Source organism: Sciurus carolinensis, chromosome 3 (assembly GCF_902686445.1).
Source record: "Sciurus carolinensis chromosome 3, mSciCar1.2, whole genome shotgun sequence".
NCBI lineage: Eukaryota > Metazoa > Chordata > Mammalia > Rodentia > Sciuridae > Sciurus > Sciurus carolinensis.
Genome location: NC_062215.1, coordinates 180,794,225 through 180,814,249, shown reverse-complemented (window position 1 = coordinate 180,814,249; position 20,025 = coordinate 180,794,225). Strand labels below are relative to the sequence as shown.

Sequence of the window (20,025 nt, the reverse complement as noted above, 5' to 3'; positions counted from 1 at the left end):
TGGGACTAGCAGGAGGCACTTCAACTTTCCTTTATTTAAAACAAAACTAACCAAAATGTTTTAAGGTCAAGTTAAACTTAAGTCTGATGTTTATCAATATCCTAAAAAAACCAGAGAGACTTGCTGATTCTTCTCACCCAGCTGTAACAAACTAAGTGAACTTTTTCAAACCAACAAGTATTCATGGAACAAAGACACTTTTTCCTTTTAGCTTCTGAATCAAACGATGTACCGATTTCAAATTTACCCTTCAGAGGAGGCTCTGAAACAAACTCCCAGGATGCTCTGCACAAAAACTGCGGCTACGAAATCTAGACCAAGGGGCCCCTGAAAGATCACCTACATGAACAGCCTGGAGGGACGAGCTCAAGGGTCTTAAGTGGGTTTCATCACCAGGCATACTTGGATGACCCAGGGACAGTGGTGTGTAGACTCGACAGCAACAAGTGGCTGCACAGCCTCTCCCTTGGCTGTGGCCAGAGGATGCCTCTGAGGCTAGTCCCACAACGCAGTCCTCACTGGCTATTTCAGGCCATAGCTTCACAACAGGACATTTTAAGCAGAATTTTCTAAAACAAATAACCATTAACTCAGGTGGGGAAAAACACGTGTGTGCACTCAGTCTCGTGCGTCTGCACGCATGTCTGTGTACACAGTCCTGTATATAAAACTTTTTGGAATCTTTGGTTGATTATCCAAAAAACTTCTGTTTATAAAAATAAAAAAATTTATTCTTACTATTCATAGCGACTGAACGAGAAACCCAGCTGTGACACTGAGGGACGCCACCTGAGCAGCAGGTGCTCACCCTGAGGGTCACATGCCTAAGGAAACAGCACTGGCGCAGCAGAGACAATAGGTCCTGACAAAACCCTATCGCATATCTACAAGGATGACCCTAGAAGCCAAGGACAAACAGAACGACGCTCTAATGCAGCGTGGCACCCAGCCCCACCCTGTCACCAGCTGGAGCAAGTGGTCAGCCTCCCCACTCCACAGGGAGGGCCTGGAGAAGGAGGGGCGCAGCTGGAAGCAGAACAGGCCCTCGGCCCTGGCTCCAAGGCCAGCGGGATGCCAGGACAGGAAAGCACCCCACTCAGAACCCACACTTCCACCGTGGCAACTGGGAACAGGAGGAACGGTACTTGATACGTGGACCGGCATTACTGACCATCACCACGTTTGAAAGCGCCTCTGATTTGAAAGGAACCACGTGAGACAGACTGCTAAGGTGCCAGCGCCTGCCGACGGCGTTCCATTACCTTCTCTCCAGGTTTGGGTGACTGCTGCAACTTCTCATAATCTTTCTTAGTCTCCAAAATTTTTTTCACAAGTCCACCTGTTGAAAATCAGTGGTTTTAGGTTAAAGATTATTCTCTGTCCCAAGGAGTTATTCCAAATGGGTGGGAGGGTAAGAAAAATACTAAATTCTATACTGAAAAGTTTCAAATAATCTATTTGATGAAGATAGATTATAACCAAAAGGTACAATAGCTGGTAGTGGAAATCAACTATAAAACTTCAAAGTGTTTCCAGGGAATCAGCTCCTAGAAAGGGGAAAAGCTTTAGAAATAAAATAGATTTTCTTTTCTATTGTCAAAAGTTTAGAAGTATAGATTAACACCCCAAAACATGACCACCTATTTCAAACATAGTAATTTCAAATTATTTCTAAGTACTAATACTTTTGTTTTTTTATATTGGGGCAAGAGTACTACATTTCTTTTAGAATTACAGATGTGGTAAATATCATATGAAAATCATTTTCTTGAAAATATTGTTCTACCCAACCCCACATCAATATGGCACTGACTGAATACCTTACACACATTGATATGATAAGGACCATGAAGCTCCAAAGGGGGCTGAGGACTATTTCCTCATAGTGCAATAGAATGAATGCCAGCATAGATTCAGATCACACTGAATGGAGATGAGGACAGGTACTAACACAAACACACACACACACACACACACACACACACACACACACACTTTTTCTTTTTTGAAAATGCAAGGATTCCGCCAGGCACGGTGGCTCATGCTTGTAATCCCAGTGGCTTAGGAAGCTAAGCAGAAGGATTATGAATTCAAAGCCAGCATCAGCAATTAGGCCTCAAGCAATTCAGCAAGACCCTGTTTCTAAATAAAATAAAATATTTAAAAGGGCTGGGTATGTGGCTCAATGGTTGAGAGCCCCTGGATTCAATACCCGGTACCAAAAAAAAAAAAGAGAGAGAAAAAGAAAAGGAAAATGAAAGGACCCAGATTACAGGCTACAGTGGCTGAGCGTCAGTTTTTTTTATAGCAAGACATGTGAAAAAACAAATGCAGAACCCCACCCCAAGGGTGAACCAAGCAACTGGGATGCTGCCTGCAGGTCCAGAGCCAGGGAGGACACAGGCCATGCCTGACAGTTAGTGACCTCAACAACTGCAAGCACCTCGGCAGAACTGCAGTCTTTTTCATGTGTGTCTAATTTCCCTGTATTGTCTTCCATGTCAGTTTGTTTGGTTTCCTGCTATGCTTTTTATTTCATATTTTAAAATAATTTTAATATTTAATTTTTCCTCTTTTCTTCTCTCCTTTGTATTTTATTTTTTGCTTTCTCTTCTGTTCCTCTTCATTCCCCAACACTTTTTTCATTTTTTTCTCTCTTGTCCTTTTCCTTCTATTTTTTTATATAGTTTACTATTAATTTTACTTTCTCTATTACCCAACTTTTTAGCATATCCCCACTCCCCAGTCCTCTCTCTGGTTAATAAAGTGGTAGAGATCATTGCCCCAACTGTACACTATCTCCAAGAAACACACCTCACAAGCAAAGACATTAACAGACTCTAAGTGAAAGGATGGAAAGTGATATTCCATGTAAATGGAATCTGAAAGCAAGGTGGAGCCACTATCATGTCAGACAAAGCAGATCTCAAGCCAAAATTAGAAGAGACAAAGAGGGTTTTTACATACTCATAAAGGGAACAATGTAACAAAAAGATATAATAATTGTAAATATTATGTTCTGAATGCTGGGACACAAAATTTCACAAAACAACAATGCTAAATATAAAAGGACTAATAGTTCCCAATATAGTAATAGTGGGAATTTTGAAATGCCTCTCTAACTAATAGGTCATCCACACCGAAAATCAATAAGAACACATCAGATTTAAATCTTATTACAGATAAGCTGAACTTTAATAGACATCTACATAATATGTTATCCAATGACAACTAAATATGCTTGATTTTTAGTTGCTCCAAAATTGATCATACATCAGACAATAAAGCAAGTCTTAGCAAATATAAAAAAAGAAGAAAAGAATATCTTTTATTTTTTCAAAAAACAATGGAATGAAATTAGAAATCAACAAGAAAAACTTCAGAGAATGTACATACTTTGAACAAAACACTTTTGAATGGTGAGTGAGTCATTGAAGAAATTAAGAGGGGAAATTTTTAAATATTTAGATCAAAGAAAGATAGGAACACAACAGACCAGAATCTCTGGAATGCACAAAGGTAATGCTAAGAGAATTCTACAGCCATAACTGCCTACATTTAAGAAACAGGGAACTCCCAAACAGCCTACTGATGGATTCCAAGCTCTTAGAAAAACACAAACAAACCAATCCTAGTTGTTGGAAAGAAGTAAGGATTAGAGTTGAAATCAACAAAACAGAAACTAAAAGAATACAAAGGATCAATAAAATAAAGAGGTGATTCTTTGAAATAATAAATAAGATTAATAAACTAACCAAAAGAGAGAAAACAAAATAATCAAATTAGATGAAAATGGAAAAATTACAACAGACACAACTGAAATTCAGAGGATCATTAGGAAATATTTTGAAAACATACATTCCAATAAACTGGAAAACCTAGAAGAAATGGACAAATTTATAGACACATATGCCCCTACCAAAACTGAACTAAGAGAGAGAAAACCTAAGCATATCAACTATAAGAACTGAGATTAGAACAGTAAAAAAAGGGGCTGGGGAGATAGCTCAGTTGGTAGAGTGCTTTCCTTGTAAGCACAAGGCCCTGGGTTCGATCCCCAGCACCCAAAAAAAAAAAAAAAAAAAAAAAAAGAACAGTAAAAAAAAAAGCCTCCCAACAATGAAAAGTTCAGGACCTGACAGATTCACAGTTGAACTTTATCAGATCACTAAAGAATTAATGCCAATACTACTCAAATGATTCCATAAAGAGCTAAAGAAATAGTTCATTCTGGAGAGCCCTCGCCTAGCATGCCCAAGGGCCGAGGTTCTAATCCCTGGCCCCTCAGGTGGGGAAAAATAAAAATCAAAACAAAACAAAAAAAAAAGATTCCATAAAGTTCAAAGGAAGGGAATGCTTCCAAACTCATTCAAGAAGCCTATACCACCCTGATAGGAAAAACGGATAAAGATACTTGAAGAAAAGAAAACTATAGACCAGTATCATTGATGAACATAGATGAAAAATCCTCAATAAAATATTAGCAGCAAATCAAATTCAATTGCACACTAAAAAGGTTATTTACCATGTTCAAGCTGGTTTCATTCCAGGGATACGAGGGTAGTTCAACACACACAAATCAATAAATGTATTAAACCACAAAAACGAAAGAAGACAAAAATCACATGGTCATCCCAAAAGATGCAGAAAAGGCCTTAGGCAAAAATCAACACTCTTCATGATAAAAAGCCTGAAGATAATAGGGACAGAAGGAATTTACCTCAGTATCAACAGGATCTCTCTGTCTCAAGTCCAAACATAACATCATACTAAATGGGGAAGACAGCAAAGGTTTCCACTGAAGTCAGGAATAAGACAAGATGTTCACTCTCGCCACTTCCTTCAACACAGTACTTGAAATTTTAGCCAGAGAAACTGAGCAAGAGAAAGAAATAAAAGAAATAGATAGGAAAGGAAAAAAGTCAAATTTTCTCTATTTGCAAATGATATGATCCTATATGAAGATCCTAAAAGTTCTACCAAAAGATTTCTAGAGCTGAAAAACTCAGTAAAGTAACAGGATACAAAATGAACATACAAAAAACCAATATTCTATACACAAATAATGAATCCACTGAGAAAGTAATCAGGAAAACATTCCCATTCATAATACTTTCAAAAAATGAAATACTTGAAAATAAACCTAATCCAGGAGGTGAAAGATCTCTATCATGAAAGTTACAGAACTCTAAAAAACAATTGAAGAAGACTCACGAAGATGGAAGGCCCTCCCACGTTCATGGATAGGCAGGATTAACACTATTAAAACAGACATTACCAAAAGTGATCTACAGATTCAATGCACTCCCATCAAACACCAATGATGGGCTGGGGTTGTAGCTCAATGGAGGAGCGCTTGCCTAGCATGCTAGAGGCACTGGGTTCCAACCCCAGCACCACATAAAAAATAAATAAATAAATAAAGGTATCGTGTCCATCTACAACTAAAAATATTTTTTAAAAAACAAACGAACAAACAAAAAAACCCACCAATGACATCCTCACTAGAACTCGAAAACACAACCCTGAAATTCATATGGAAGATCAAAAGACCAGAAAAGTCACAGCAATCCTGAGCAGAAAGATCAATGCTAGAAGCACCACAGCACCCAATTTTGAAATCTGCTACAGTTAGAGTGACCAAAACAGCACAGAACTGGCATAAAAACAGGCCTGCAGACCAGTGGACAGAACAGAAAATAACCCACATAACTGCAGGCATCTCATGCTGATAAAGGTCCCAAAAACATACTTTAGTGGAGACAGCCTCTTTAACAAATGATGCTGGGAAGGCTGGATATCCATCCCTTGCCCTGTACCAAAGTAAACTCAAAATGGGTCAAAGATCTAAGTATAAGATCAGAAACTTTTCAAATATTAAGAGAAAAAAATAGAAGAAACATTTCAATTATAAGCACAGGCAAAGACTTCCTGAATAAGACAACTATGGTTCAGGAAATAAAGAGAAAGAATCAATAAACTGGATAGCATCAAATTAAAAAGTTTCTGAGTAAAGGAAACAACTAACACAGTGAAGAAAGAACCTAGAGAATGGGAGAAAATTCTTGCCAGTTATTCCTCCAACAGAGGGTGAAGAGTCAAAATACATAAAGAACTCAAAGACTAAACACAGGAAAAAATAAAATGGAATATCAATAAATGGGCAAATTAACTGAACAGACACTACGCAAAAGAAGTACGAATGACCAACAACAATTATATAAAAAATGTTCAGGGGCTGGAGTTGTGGCTCAGTGGCATGTGTGAGGCCCTGGATTCAATCCTCAGTGCCGCATATAAATAAATAAATAAATAAAATAAAAAGATCCACTGACAACTAAAAAAAAAAACTTTTAAAAATGTTCAACATCTATAGCCATCAGAAAAATGAAATGAAACTTCACTGAGACTCCTTCTCACTCCAATTAGAATGGCAAGTAAAAGAATACAAATAACAGCCAGGCAGGCGCAGCAGTGCACACCTGTGATCTGAGCGGCTCGGGAGGACCACAGGTTCAAAGCCAGCCTCAGCAAAAGTGAAGCACTAAGCAACTCAGTGAGACCCTGCCTCTAACTAAAATACAAAATAGGGCTGGGGATATGGCTCAGTGGTCAAGTGCCCCTGAGTTCAATCCCCAGTACCACCCCACCAAAAAAAAAAAATAATAATACAAATAACAATAAGTGCCGATGAGAATGAGGGGAAAAGGGATTCTTATACCCTGTTGGTGGGAAGCAGATTAGTACAGTCACTATGGAAATCAATATGAATAAAAAGAATAAATAAAAAAAAAAGAAATCAACATGGAGGAAATCAAAAAGTTACAAACAGATCTATTATATGATCCAGCTCTAACACTCCACTCCCTGGTGTTTATCCAACAGAATTAAAGTCAGCCTGTTTTCGAGATACATGCATACCTGTGTTTATCGCAGCATAATTCACAATAACCAAGTTACGGAATCAGCCTAGTTGCCTGTCAACAGATCAATGAACAAAGAAAATGTGTATGCATGTGTATATATATATATATATGTATACACACAATGTGCATATACATATACACACAATGAGATTTTATTCAGCCATAAAGAAGAATGAAATTATGTCATTTGCAGGAATATAGATAAAACTAGAGAACATAATTTTGAGAAAAAAAAAATCACACTCAGAGAAAAAACTATTGTATTTTGTTTTCTCTTATATATAGAAGTGAGAACTAAAACACAAAAAAAGAAAAAAAGGTGGATTCCCAGAAATTAGAAGGGAGACCAGTAGGGGGAGAGGAAGGGGATCAGTAGGAGGGAGGCAGAAGGTGGGGGGAGCATTGGGGAGCGAAATGGATCAACATACATTTTCACATATACACAACTAAATCCGCCATTCTGTATAATTAATATACACTGAAGAAATAATGCTAATCATGAAAGTCGATGATATCAAGGGAACTAAGTGAGTAGCATACAGGAATTTTCTGTAATAATCTTTGCAACTTTTCTGTTAATCTAAAATGATTCCAAATAAAAGGTTAAATAGAAGAAAAGAAAATAGAGGATTAGTCATATACTTTACTGTGCCCTACACGGGGAGGGAGAGTATAGGGTGAAAGAGACAGGGAGGGAGAGTATAGGGTGAAAGAGACAGGGGTCCATGCCCTATACCTTTAAATATATACACCTGGTCTTCGTCACTTGGCCTCAAAGCTATGTGAACATTCTATGTGAACAGAAAAACAAAATTATAAATATCAATGCAAAAACATGAAAGGAAAATAAGAATGTCAAATTAGGAAGTATATGCTAATGAACTATTCCCTCACTTTAAAAAAGAGTTACAGATCTGTTTCTCCTATATACCCTAAGAACAAAAGGACAGCAACCCTGAACGTGCTGTGCACACACTGTGGAGACATGCGTGGTTGGTGCAGCCGGCAGCCACGATTTGGGCAGGAAACGGAAGAGGAGCCTGAACAAAGGCCAAGATCGCAAGGAGAACCCTTAGTCCTAAAGTCCAACTGGAAGCCTCAGCAGGAACACGGGATGTATTTTCTTATACGAAATTGTATGTCGCTTCTTTGCGCAGTAACAACACCTAGAAACAGATGACGCCAGAAGCCACAAGCAGCCAGCCAGACCCTTAGAGAGAAGGGACAGATGAGGGCAGGAAACACACAGAAAGCCTGAAGCTCTCGTCACAGCCAAAGAAGCTGCAAAACCCACGGGGGTACACAGAAAGGTCCCCAGGAGGGAGCTCCTCCGGGCTGGCCCGCCTCTTCTGTGGGCTGTCTCTCTGGGTAGGCAAAGCCAGGACAGGGACAAGAGGATGAAATGCCATCAACACTACCTGCAACCCTTAATGGAAACAGACCTGGCTGCCATGACCAGCAGAGCACCAGGCAGACCACCCACGACACACTCTTACCAAACAACCTGAATCCACGCAGGTCTCCTAGGATAGGTCTCAGGGCATTTAGAGGAAGAACATAGCAAAACACACCACAGTGGCCCAACCAGCTACACCAAATGGTGCCAAACTCGAGAGGACAACCAGGCCAGCTGCACCACCACACCCGTGTCCAGGAAGGGCTGCAGGCCACCAGACGTGGCGTTAGAGCAGGCAACTGCAGCGCAGGGAGTGACTGGTTCCCTGATTCCAACCAACAAACCAGAACACCATACAGGAGGCTGGGTATTTGGCGATGTTCAGAGACTGTTGGTAAGCTCTTTTACATACAATAATGGGAATTGTTTGTTAAGCGGCGTGCTTAATTTCTCAAGATACATGCACAACACATTTACGGAGGAAACATGTTCTCTGGATCTGCAGACAGCTGGAGTTGGCTATGAGAGGCTGAGTCAGAGGCTGCTGCTTCATAACTACTTAACATATGAGCCTGCTTCATAACTGTTCCTCCTACTTCTGCGTGTGTTTGAAATGAGAGGAAAGTGTTTAGGAGGAGCACAAATCAGGCATGGAAGGACCTGAGGCTCCAACCCCACAGCTGAGGGAACGGACGGGAAGGTCAGTGGCACAGGAGCACACAGCTCCTCCAGCAACAGCTCTTGGGCTGGACCCCTCAGTCAACTGTGCCCTAAAATAGCTGAGCAGACCCCCAACCAGAGCCCCACACACAACGGCCACTCATGGCTGACCCTTCCAAAGCACACACAGAGAGGTTGCTCACATGTGTACACCAACACAACACAGAGGGGTGCATACATGCACACACAAACATACCAAACGTGAACATGCCAACACATGAGGAACAGATACACATAAACACACGAACAAATAGGAAACACACATATACAGACGCACATCACCAACAGAGATAGGGTATATGCATGTACACAGGAACACAACAAGATGGGGTACACGCACGTGCAGGCAAATGCACCAACACACAGATCAGAAGCATACGTGTACATGGGAACACAATACACAGGGGCACAAGAACATACATGCAAACACACCAACACATAGGGAGTAAGTAAATATGAGCATGGCACACGGAGAGAATAAATACACACAAGCATACAAAAGAGGGGGCTCACATATGCCAGAAAACACAACAAAAGGGGCATGCACACACACATGCCAAAGCAAAGGCACATGCACGCATGAGGACAGAGCACACAAGGCGTGCACACACACACATGAGGACACATGACACACAGAGCACACATACATGTGAGGACACGTGACCAACAGGGCATGTGCGCACACACGAGGACACATGACACAGGGCGTGCACACACACCCATGAGGACACGTGACACACAGGGCGTGCACACACACAAGGACACATGACAGGGCGTCCACACACACGACACGTGACACACAGGGCGTGCACACAAACAAGGACACAGAGGGCACATACATATGCACCAACTCAACTGTTGGACAGGCGCATGTGAGCACACCAGAAAAAGGGCACACGCACACATGCACAAACATGTCGAACACGTGAGCTCACAAGTACGCATAAACATGCCAACACATAGGTTACACACATACGCCAGCCCACCCAGGGAGCGCCATCCTGTGCACACAATCACCAACACATACGGGGCACAGGCACACACACTCAAACATTCCAGCACACAGGGTTGCACATGTGAAACAAGTAAACACACCAACACACAACAGGGTGCATGAACATGCACAGGATCCTATCAGGGTGGACACACACAGGTGGTAACACGCCAGCACACTGGGCACACCCATGCACATGAACATGTCACCAGAGGGGCCTAAACATGAAAAACCAACACACAGAGAACATGCATGCACACCCAAACATGCCAACACACCTACAACACATGAAAATGCCCACACACGAGCATACCACATACACATGAACAGGACAACACACTTAGTAGGCACACAAATGCCCAGGAACACTGACCAGCTGAGGGACAATCTAGGTGCATGCCAACACAATGGGCAGAGGCACATACATCAGCAACACCTACATGCAGGCGCACCAACACACACGAGACCAGTGTCAGGACTCACCATGCTTCTCACTGTTCTCCAGCTCCATCGCTGGCACCTACGCAGGAAAGGAGGAAAGGAAAAAGAGGATTCAGGTACGCAGAACTCTCAGAAGTAACACTCTTGTGGAGCTCAAAAAAAGGAGTAATAAAGAAGGTAGGAAACAAACCAAAACATAGGAAAATTCTATGTACATCTAAAAGCTGGGGCACTACTCTAAGGCTTGTGAATAATTACTAAAAACGCCCCCCTTTGGTGAACTAACCATTTCAATTTCTGACATTTCAGAGATCTGAGGGGCAGCCTCCACCACAAACTGGTCATCCTCTTCGTTGTCTGAATTCTGTGAATCTATAATCACATTTGAGACGGTTTTACCACTCCCTGTCCTAAAGAAGAAGAAACAAGGCCATATCAGAAGTGTCCCGTCAGTCCAGGTTTCCACCAACCCTGTGCATCCACAACTCTCCGAGCCTATCGAGAGGAAGTTCCCCACCACCACCCCAGCTGCAGGGCCTGGAGAGGACTCGAGGCCGGGCCGCGTGAGCCCACCCTCCCACCTTGCCCCTCTCCACACTGCCCAGAGCGCCTGGCCACAGCCAGCCTCCCTCTGCCCCACAACCACCCTTGGCCTCTGTGTGCCCTACCCAGGCCTTCATCCTCTGCCCGCCACCTCAAAGGCACAAATCTCAGGACAGGGTGGCATGGGCAGCCCAACAGGCCGCAGCTGCCCCAGGACTCCCCTGCACACAGCCTTGAGGCCCCTCATGGCACCCAGTCCCTGCTAGGGCCACATCCCCACCATGGCCTGTATTCCTGCCCGGCACCCCTTACCTACCTCCTCTCAACCCAAGTCCTACCACTGTTATGGGCCAGTTAGCACCCATAGCACCTTGACCTCCAGGTGACCACCTGCTCTCTCACCAGTGTTCCCAATGGGTCCACCATCAGCGTCCCTCAGCAGAGGCCTGGATGGCACGTACCTGGGCCTGGACCACAAGCCCCACACCCACACGCTCTGTGGTCTGTCAGTGCCCCTGACCTCAGCCCTCCCTAGGTGACCTGCCACAGTCATGCTTTAACAGTGTCCTTGACTTGCCCACTTTAGCAGGTGTGCACGTGGATTCATGCATACACACCATTCCTCTGCTGCTCTTCACTGGGAACTCCTGGAAAACAGGTCTACACGTGCTGCCTCCAAGTCCCGCCCGTGTCCCTGCAGGCGCCCCACGGAGCATGCCTGTAGTCTCTGCCGCACTTGCAACTTCTGGGCACATGTGCCCTTGGCAGCTAAGCCTTGGACCCTTTGACCCTACTTTGTCCTGTTTTCCCACATAAAGTCTTCCATCTAGAGGGCAGAGGTGCTGTCCCCTGGATCTTCAGAACTGACCGTCTGTGTACATGCACGTCCCTTGTTCTGTGGCCTGAGGCCAGGGCCGGTCTCACTTCTCTTCCCGGGCAGCACATTCCTAGCCCAGGCCCATCCGGTCCGCAGCCCCCATCAGTGGAGTGATGGGCAGCCTGTGCAACTGGGCCACCCCGCCAGCCAGACCTTACCTATCTGCCATCAGGGTCTCGGCGCTCTCTTGCCGTTTGACCCGGGGAGGCGCAGGTCTTGCACTGCCGGGCCGAGGTATTCTTCTAAACCCAAACAACAGTCAAAAGGAGACAAGATAATGAACACGTCACACCAGACAAGAGAAAACCCAGACCAAGGTCAAGGCTAATTCCCATGCCGTCATCAACACGCTCGTCAGGACTGCTCTGCAGAGGGTGAGAGCGCTGGCGTCACCCGACACGCTAGCACTTGTCAGTATGGAGTACGGGCAGGACTTCCCCACCCAGTACGAGTTCCGTGGGCAGTTCTACAGCTCGGGAACAGGGAAGGTGCAGGAGGTGCGGGCGTCCTCTGTGTGCAGGGCTCCTCCTGTCTCGGCTCGGGCACTGAAGAGCCGCAAAGAGCACCGCGGTTCCACCCTGGTGGCCGAAAGCACACACCTGGCGCTGGAGGGCAGCTCGCCGGGGGCTTCGGGATTCTCAGACACCTCAGATTTATCTTGAGTAGGTCCAGCTTCTCCTTCTAAACAGGTACAATCCCACCAGCAATTCAGAGAAAGAAACAGAATTTCATTCAAAATTAATTCAAATATAAAAATCGATTAATTCAAACAAATATTTGAAAAGGCAGCAAACAATTACAAGTACAAATGAGTTATTTTCTCATCCATCATTTTGGTGAAGATAAAAAAGATGTACAAGATCTAAATTTAGTGAAGACTTGGGGAAATGGGTACATTGAAACTCTGGAAATGCAAACTGGCTCAGCTACTCAAGAAATAAAATTCAAAAGGTCGGTAGATCTACTCAGCAATTTAACCTGAAATACAAACTAGGAAAAGCAATGGACAGGTGTAAATGTGCATCTGTCCAGATGTACACTGCTCATCACTGAAAATGGGATTACTCAGTGACTAAGTAAATGAAGTTACCATCACATGCTAGGCCCTCTGTGCACAGTGACGTTTTCATGTTAACATAAGATTAATAACAGCACAACAATATATCTAGTGATTATATATACACTCACGGGGTCCCAGAAAGATATCAAGTTACAAGCAGAGGAATCACCAGTGCTTTTTATTTTCACCTTCATATTTTTCATTTTTAAAATTTTCTACATTTGGTTATATATTATAGATAGCATTTTTATAATCTGAATAAGTTTTCTTCACATTGGTTAAAAAAGATTTAATCAGCAAGTTACAAGCCAAAACTACTAAGGCAAATTTATTCTACTATTTACAGTAAAAGAAATTTACACTGTAAAAAGTAGTAAAAACATCAAAATTTGAAAATTGGGAATGTACTTTATGGTCTGGGGGAAAAAATCCTGAAATGTAATCTTTCCAAGAATAAAACATATAAGCACATGTGTGACCACATACGTGAATTAAAACTTAAAACACACCAATTAGATCTGAAGTGGATGCTACAGTTTGGATATGGAAGGTCCCCAACAGGCCCATGAAGTGCTAAAGAGGTGTTCCCTGCTGAGCACCACGTGAGCTGATGGGCACTTTGAGGACTTCCAGTCACTGGGACAGGTCCTCCAAGAGGACCCTGGTCTCCTCTCTCTTTGATTCTCAGTCACAAGGTGAACAGCTTTGTCCCCCACAAGCTTCTGCCATGATATGCTTCCTTGCCACAGGCCCAAAGCAACAAGGCAAATTGATCATGGACTGAAATCTCTGACACCATGATCCAAAATAAACCTTTTTTTCTCGGTAAGATATCACCTCAAGTATTTGTTACAGTAACAGAAAGGTGATGAACACAATTGATAATAGTTAAGATACATTTCCTCAAAATAAACTATTTTCACTAGTGCAGTTTGTAAAACAATTTGAGAGTGCATGTTTTTACCTACATATGTACACAAATATGCCACCAAGTATACACAAAGCCATTCTCACCTGCATCACTGATGGAGTCACCTAAAAAAAAAAAAAAAGCACAAGAAAAAATTAACTTTTTTTGTGAGTCGACCTCTATGTACCAAGTGACCTAAAGAGAATCATGAATGACTCTGGTGTCTACTGGGAAAGGGCATTTCCCCACAGCCCCTGTCTAGTGCCCTGCTGCCGTCTTGTGCTATTGTCAACTGTCATAAAATGCGACCCATGAAAACCAGTAGCAAGGATATGAAGAGGTGTATCAGAGAGAAATGAGACAGAACCACACACAACACCAGAACGCCAGGGAAGTCACCGAAGTGCCAGGGGAGGACGGCAGCTCTGTGCAGGGTAACCGGCCTCCAGGCCTCCCAGGCAATTGCCGAGACTCTGACAGAACCAAATGAGCTCAGCCACCCAAGGAGGGAGCAGCAGCCTCCCACCAGCTCACCAAGACAGCTCCCCGCCCACGCGGTCCCTCTCCCAGGGTCCCTCCTCGAGTGCTGCACCTGGGGGGACACATGGCCCACAGTCACAGACGAGCGAGTAGCAGTGCCGCAGGGCAGGGTAGGGGTGGATGCTAAACTGAAAGGAATGACTTTTCCATCACGCTTTTGAAATACGTGAGCTCGTTTACAGAAGGGCCAACACCAGGGCGTTTCCGAGTAAGCCAAGGACTTCAGGTAGGGAGAGCAACCAGCAATCGTCCGCAGCCAACCTCTGGCCCGGGACAGCCCCACCCAGGCACACGGAAATCAGACCTGCTCGCAGAGTGAACGTCTCCTGGACACATCAGGTCTGTCCCCACCCCGCAGGGATTCCCGAGCACACCACAGCCCCAGAGCCTAGAGGGAAGCTCTGGGGCAGGGCACAAGCTCAGCGAGCAGCCAGTCGGAGGCCTCTGGGACCCCATCTGTATTGGGCCGAGGCTCCAGAGGTCGCACACCAAAATGACACAGCCGAGGAGGCGGCAGTTAGAAGGCCGGAGTGCAGGACTCCAGGCAGAGGGACAGTGTGACAGCAAGCAGAGGTGCAGGCCCAGAAGGGTGGTGTGCACAACAGGGTCGGGTGGACTCAGCTCAACCGGGGCAGGGCTGCGGAAGACAGGCAGGGCAGCTCAACGCACTTCGCAGGACCGGAGACCAGCACAGAGTCCTCGCACCAGTGGGGACCAGCTCCAAGCTGGAACCCCCAAGTCTCTTCTTTAAAACTCAGTCTGTGGGTGCGTTGAGGACAGGGCCTGGACTCCCCGGAGCTCGGCAAGGTTTCTGTGAGGGGTAATTCTACCATGAGGACACAGATCAGTCCCTAACCCAATGGACACAGCCCATCCCAGTCCCCTGGGACCCTGAGGCACCCTCCACGCAGAGGACTCCCTCCTTCCCGACTCGCCCTTGCCCCTACCACACTGGCCGACTCTCTGGGTTTGTGCTGCCCTCAAGCCAGGCCCTGGTCCCAGGCAAGCGCACGAATCTGGGCTCCGCCATCACATAGGTGTGGCAGCTCCTGGTTCCCTCATCCACACCACCCTCTCCAACTGCAGGCCTGCTCTCCCTGCTCCTGGGGCACCCCAACCTGTCCCCCTTGCCACAGCCCGCACCATTCTCTCCTCCTCTCTGGACTACTCTCAGCCTCCCAAATGAACAAGGCACTTCTCAAATCCCAGCAGGACTGTGCACTGCCCCTAAAGACCTTGGTGGCCTCCCTGGCACTCCTGGGGCTGGCAGGACCTGACAGGTTTCTCAGCCCCTACCATGTGGAGCAGACTGGTCTCCTGAACACCTCCCACCATGCACTTCCTCCTGCCCACAGCTCACCCAGCAACCCACACTGCCCAGGTCACCCAGTCCCTGACCCCAGCTTCCTCCAGCATCACTGGTCCATGGCTCCTCCACTTCAGCTCTGCAGCCTCATTCAGCCCTGTGCGGACAGGGCGACAGCCTAACTGGTGGCTGAGGCACTCTGCCTCTGACCCTCCACAGGTACTCCCTTGTCTGAAAGAGCCCTTGCCTGGCCATGCCCGTCACAGCTGCCGCCTGCAGGAGCTGAGCTATGGACGTGGCACTGGACAGGCTCATCAGGAGCCCCAGGCCACAGGAAGTCAGGCTAGTGTGTACTTTACCACGATTCTTTTTAACTGCAAAAAAGCAGGCTGAGAGTGGAGCTACAACCTGAGATGCTGGAAGAACATGACGGACAGGAAATCAGCAGCAACCAGAGGGCTGCTCCAGAGTCCTCCCTGGACATGAACCGGCCTGCGGTGCTCTCCAAGCAGGGGCCCTGAACCGTCGGGGCCACCTGTGGCAGCCCCAGAGTCCTGAATGCTGTCACCTGCCCTCACACAGGGGGTATTCTGAGCTCAGGGCCAGCTGCACCCCGGGGACACGTGCCATGCCAGGGAGTGGCTTGCTCTGGGGCAATCTCCTCCCACCAGCAAGGCGCGGGTGGGGCCGTCTTACCTTTCTGCTTTACTGCTGGGTCTGGCTCAATGTTCTCACGCCACAGACTAGTGGAGTTATCATCTGAAATACTAGTTGAGTTAGTATTGGTTTTTTTGGTTCCTGACATAAAACAGTTTAAAACTGGTCACTCAGACTGTACCCTGAAGGGCTGGTGGGCAGTGGCATCCTGAGCCCTCTGGGTGAGGGCTAACCAGGGCTCACTTACTTGCCCACCTTTCCCCACACTCAGGCTGACCAAGGCCTGACAGGGCCGCTTCTGAAAACATACATGGAGCACATTCCTCCTGCACCATGGCTCTGGGCTGGGCGCAGACGGTGAGCAGGCCCCTCCCAGTCCACTGACCAGGAGGGACGCCCAGGCCTCCCTGTGCAAAGCAGCCTGGCCTCCACTGCCACTTTCAGAACCGCTCGGACCTGACCAGGCTCTGCTGGCTCCCACCAGTCAGCCGGGAGCCAACTGCTCCAGGAAAGCAGGAGGAAGAGAAAGGCATTTTTGACACAGTGCACTGTCCTAGATGTACTGAAAATTACCAAACAAGTGTCAACTGATCACGAAATTCTGAAGTTTTGAAAATAGTAAAAAAAAAAAAAAATCAAATACCTGAGAAATAAAATATTTCCCTATTAAAAACAAAAAGGGCAGGGGAGGTGCTGGAGGTACAGGTTTTGAATCACAGCAGATAATGAAATCAAAAAATAAATAAAACCTGGCAGTTACAGATCATCAATTTTAGAATTCCCAGAGTTGAAAAACCAGCCACAGCAAGGAACACACCACTCCCTAAAAGAAGATGAAGCTGGAAAAACATCCCCAACACCTGATCTTGCTGTCTTAGAACTATCCAAAGAAAAAGCTCGCCTTAGAATCTGCCTAACTATTGAATAACTGCTTTATTTATGATAGAATTTCATTAAATAGATAGCACAGCTTTGTAAGGAAATTTCTGTCTATAAAATTGATGCCGACTTAGTCTAACAGCTAATTATTTATGAAATTTCCTAAAGGGTAGCAAAAGAAAGAACATGAAATATTAAAATCGAAAAATAAATAAAATTTGGCAATTATAGATCATCAATTTTAGAATACAGCACTCTAATAAATTTAACTTGTCATATTTTATTTGAAAAGAGGTTCTATTTATTTACTTATTTATTTGCAGTACTGAGGATTCAACCCCGGGGTGCTCTACCCCTGATTCATATCATTAACGCTTTATTTTTTTATATTGAGATAGGCCCTCACTAAGTGGCTAAGGTTGGCCTTAAACATGTGATCCTTCAGCCTCGGCTTCTCGAGTTGCTGTGATTACAGGTGTGCACCACTGGGTTCAGCAAAGACTTTCCATATTCTATAAAACCCAGCATACAATAGGTAGATGCAAATGCACTATCTTCTGTCTGGAGTTCAAGGAGATCAATGATACTTGGAACAATTTTATCTTTCCCAAGTTCTAGTGAATTCTTAAATAAGTTTTACCCTAAGTTCCCACAAACACCAAGGATATACAAACAGGCTATATACTCACTAAAAGCACTAAAATCAATTTTTACTCACAAAGGGCAGATCAACCCGTTTATTGAATAATACTCTTGAAAAACTAAAATAATGCACTTACTAAGAAATTAAAGTTCCTGTGCATGGTGAGACAGTCCCGCCTCAGCACAACCTGCTGTGTGCAACTATCTGGTAAGCAAGGATCCCACAGGGAAGGACATCATCTCATCCCCAGACTTCCCAAGTTCAGACCCTGGGATGCCACTCAACACAGTCCTGGAGCAGGTCCCCAGCCCATCCCAAGCTGCAGTCCGTCCCACCTTGCGGGGCTGGCACCCACAAGCAGGTATGGGCAGCAGAACCGCCTGGTGGCGGGTGTTCCGCCTTGGTTACTATGACTGAAGCCAGTTGCTGGGTGGACTGCCGAAAGAGCCACTGCAGGCTGTATGACATTCTGGAATGGCCGATGCAGACTGCAGCCGTGCTGTCCTCACATAACCAGGGGTTTTTAAACATGAAAAACATTTTGGAACAAAAATAGCTACTATTGGAAATTTTTAATTCTGTCCAGCAAGACAAAAATTTTGTGACTTTGTAGAATGTTTCTCGTACTTTTGAGCTGCATGCTGAAGTATTTAGATATAAATTATGAGGATGTCGCAATATGCCTTGAAATCGTTCATAAGAACAAAAAGTTAACATCAAGCTAACGTCGGCACCTTCGGCCTGGAGAGAGTGCCGAGTGGGAGATAAGCTGCACTACCTGTCCTGCCTTCCTGCGCTTTTCATGATGAAGAAGCATAAGCAACAAAACAAAAAGGAAATGAGAGAAACTAAGCAAAGAACTGGAAACTGTCAAATAACTGCAAAGGAAAGGCACAGCCTCCAGCTCTAAACACAACATGGAGAGCAAGAAGAAACATTCACACTTTAGAAAGAAATGGATAAATGCCTTTCTGAACTCTTCGCCCAAAATGCAAAAAGCTAATAAGACCCACACACCTTCTTCTGACAATCAGACAGAAGGGTCAGCTGGCCCTGGCAGGCCCCGGCCGTGGGCACAAAGCTCCTGGGGTCTGATCTGCATCGGGACCTACAGCTGCTTGCACTTTTTTTTTGGTCCTGGGGATTGAACCCAGAGGGGTTCTACCACTGAGCTACTTCTCCAGCCGTTTTTTTGTTTTGTTTTGTTTTGTTTTGTTTTGTTTTTGAGGAAAGATGTCTCTAAGTTGCTCAGGATAGCCTTGAACTTGCAATCCTTCTAACTCAGCCTCCCAGGTCGCTGTGATTACAGGTGTGGCCAGCACAACCACGCTCTTTGAAAACACAGGTGTTCCTCTGAAGTACTTAGGAATGAGCAGTAATGGAGAAGAAAGGTTCACTCCCCAGACCCAGAGCAGTGAACCTGGAAACCATGCTCAGTGCCAGAAACAACTGCTGGCAGCTTCTGAACTCCAGTTCTCAATGACACGCAGAACTGCAGGGTGAATGTGAAGGCACCACCGAAGGGAGGGGCTGGGGAGAAGGCAGGCCCAGGGTCTCTCCGCTGCCCCACAGCAAGCAGCCGCAGGGAGCACGTGGGAGCAGGCCCTGCTCGCCCGCTGGACCACAGGGCTTCATTCTCACCCACCGAACACCCCACTGGGAAACGAGGTTTAAGGTAGCACCTCTCCATGGCCCTGCTTACCCTACTTTCACACTTACAGATAAGACTCCTAAAGTGCTCAACACGGGATGGGGGACAACCCATGAGCTCTGACTCAGTCTGACTTGGGGCTTCAGTTCAGTGGCAGTGATCTGGCACACAATATGCCTGTCATTCACTGCTGGACAGACATCACCCGCTCACCCTCAAGGCAGGCATTTTTACACACATTTGCAATGATCAAACTGTGCTCCAGAGAGCCCATCCACGCATGTGCTCCAGGCCAGGAGGTGGGTGAGTGGGACAGGTGTGAACTCAGGGGTCCCCAGCTACACTGACAGAGGTCCCCCAGCGGCCCACAAATGGTAGCCTCCCTCCAAGCTTTCGCCACTGCTCACACCCTCTCCTGCAGCACAGGATCATAGGACACATGGCCGGTTCTCCCACAGGAGCCCGGAGATTAAAAAAAAAGT

At 45.5% G+C, this 20,025-nt stretch overlaps 1 protein-coding gene across 7 annotated transcripts in view; it reads right to left on the bottom strand.

Annotated features, from left to right (window-relative positions):
- Positions 1–20,025, bottom strand: part of Traf3ip1 (TRAF3 interacting protein 1) — a 64,327-nt gene that overhangs the window by 27,176 nt on the left and 17,126 nt on the right. For 6 of the 7 annotated variants that reach the window (XM_047545183.1, XM_047545184.1, XM_047545186.1 and 3 more), the window contains 7 exons: positions 16,410–16,472; positions 13,972–13,992; positions 12,497–12,578; positions 12,056–12,139; positions 10,764–10,887; positions 10,520–10,556; positions 1,263–1,339 (listed from right to left, as the gene is read on the bottom strand). In XM_047545183.1, coding sequence (XP_047401139.1) covers positions 1,263–1,339; positions 10,520–10,556; positions 10,764–10,887; positions 12,056–12,139; positions 12,497–12,578; positions 13,972–13,992; positions 16,410–16,472 — 488 coding nt within the window. The remainder of the gene's footprint in view (positions 1–1,262; positions 1,340–10,519; positions 10,557–10,763; positions 10,888–12,055; positions 12,140–12,496; positions 12,579–13,971; positions 13,993–16,409; positions 16,473–20,025) is intronic. The other variant, XM_047545188.1, reaches the window with a different exon arrangement.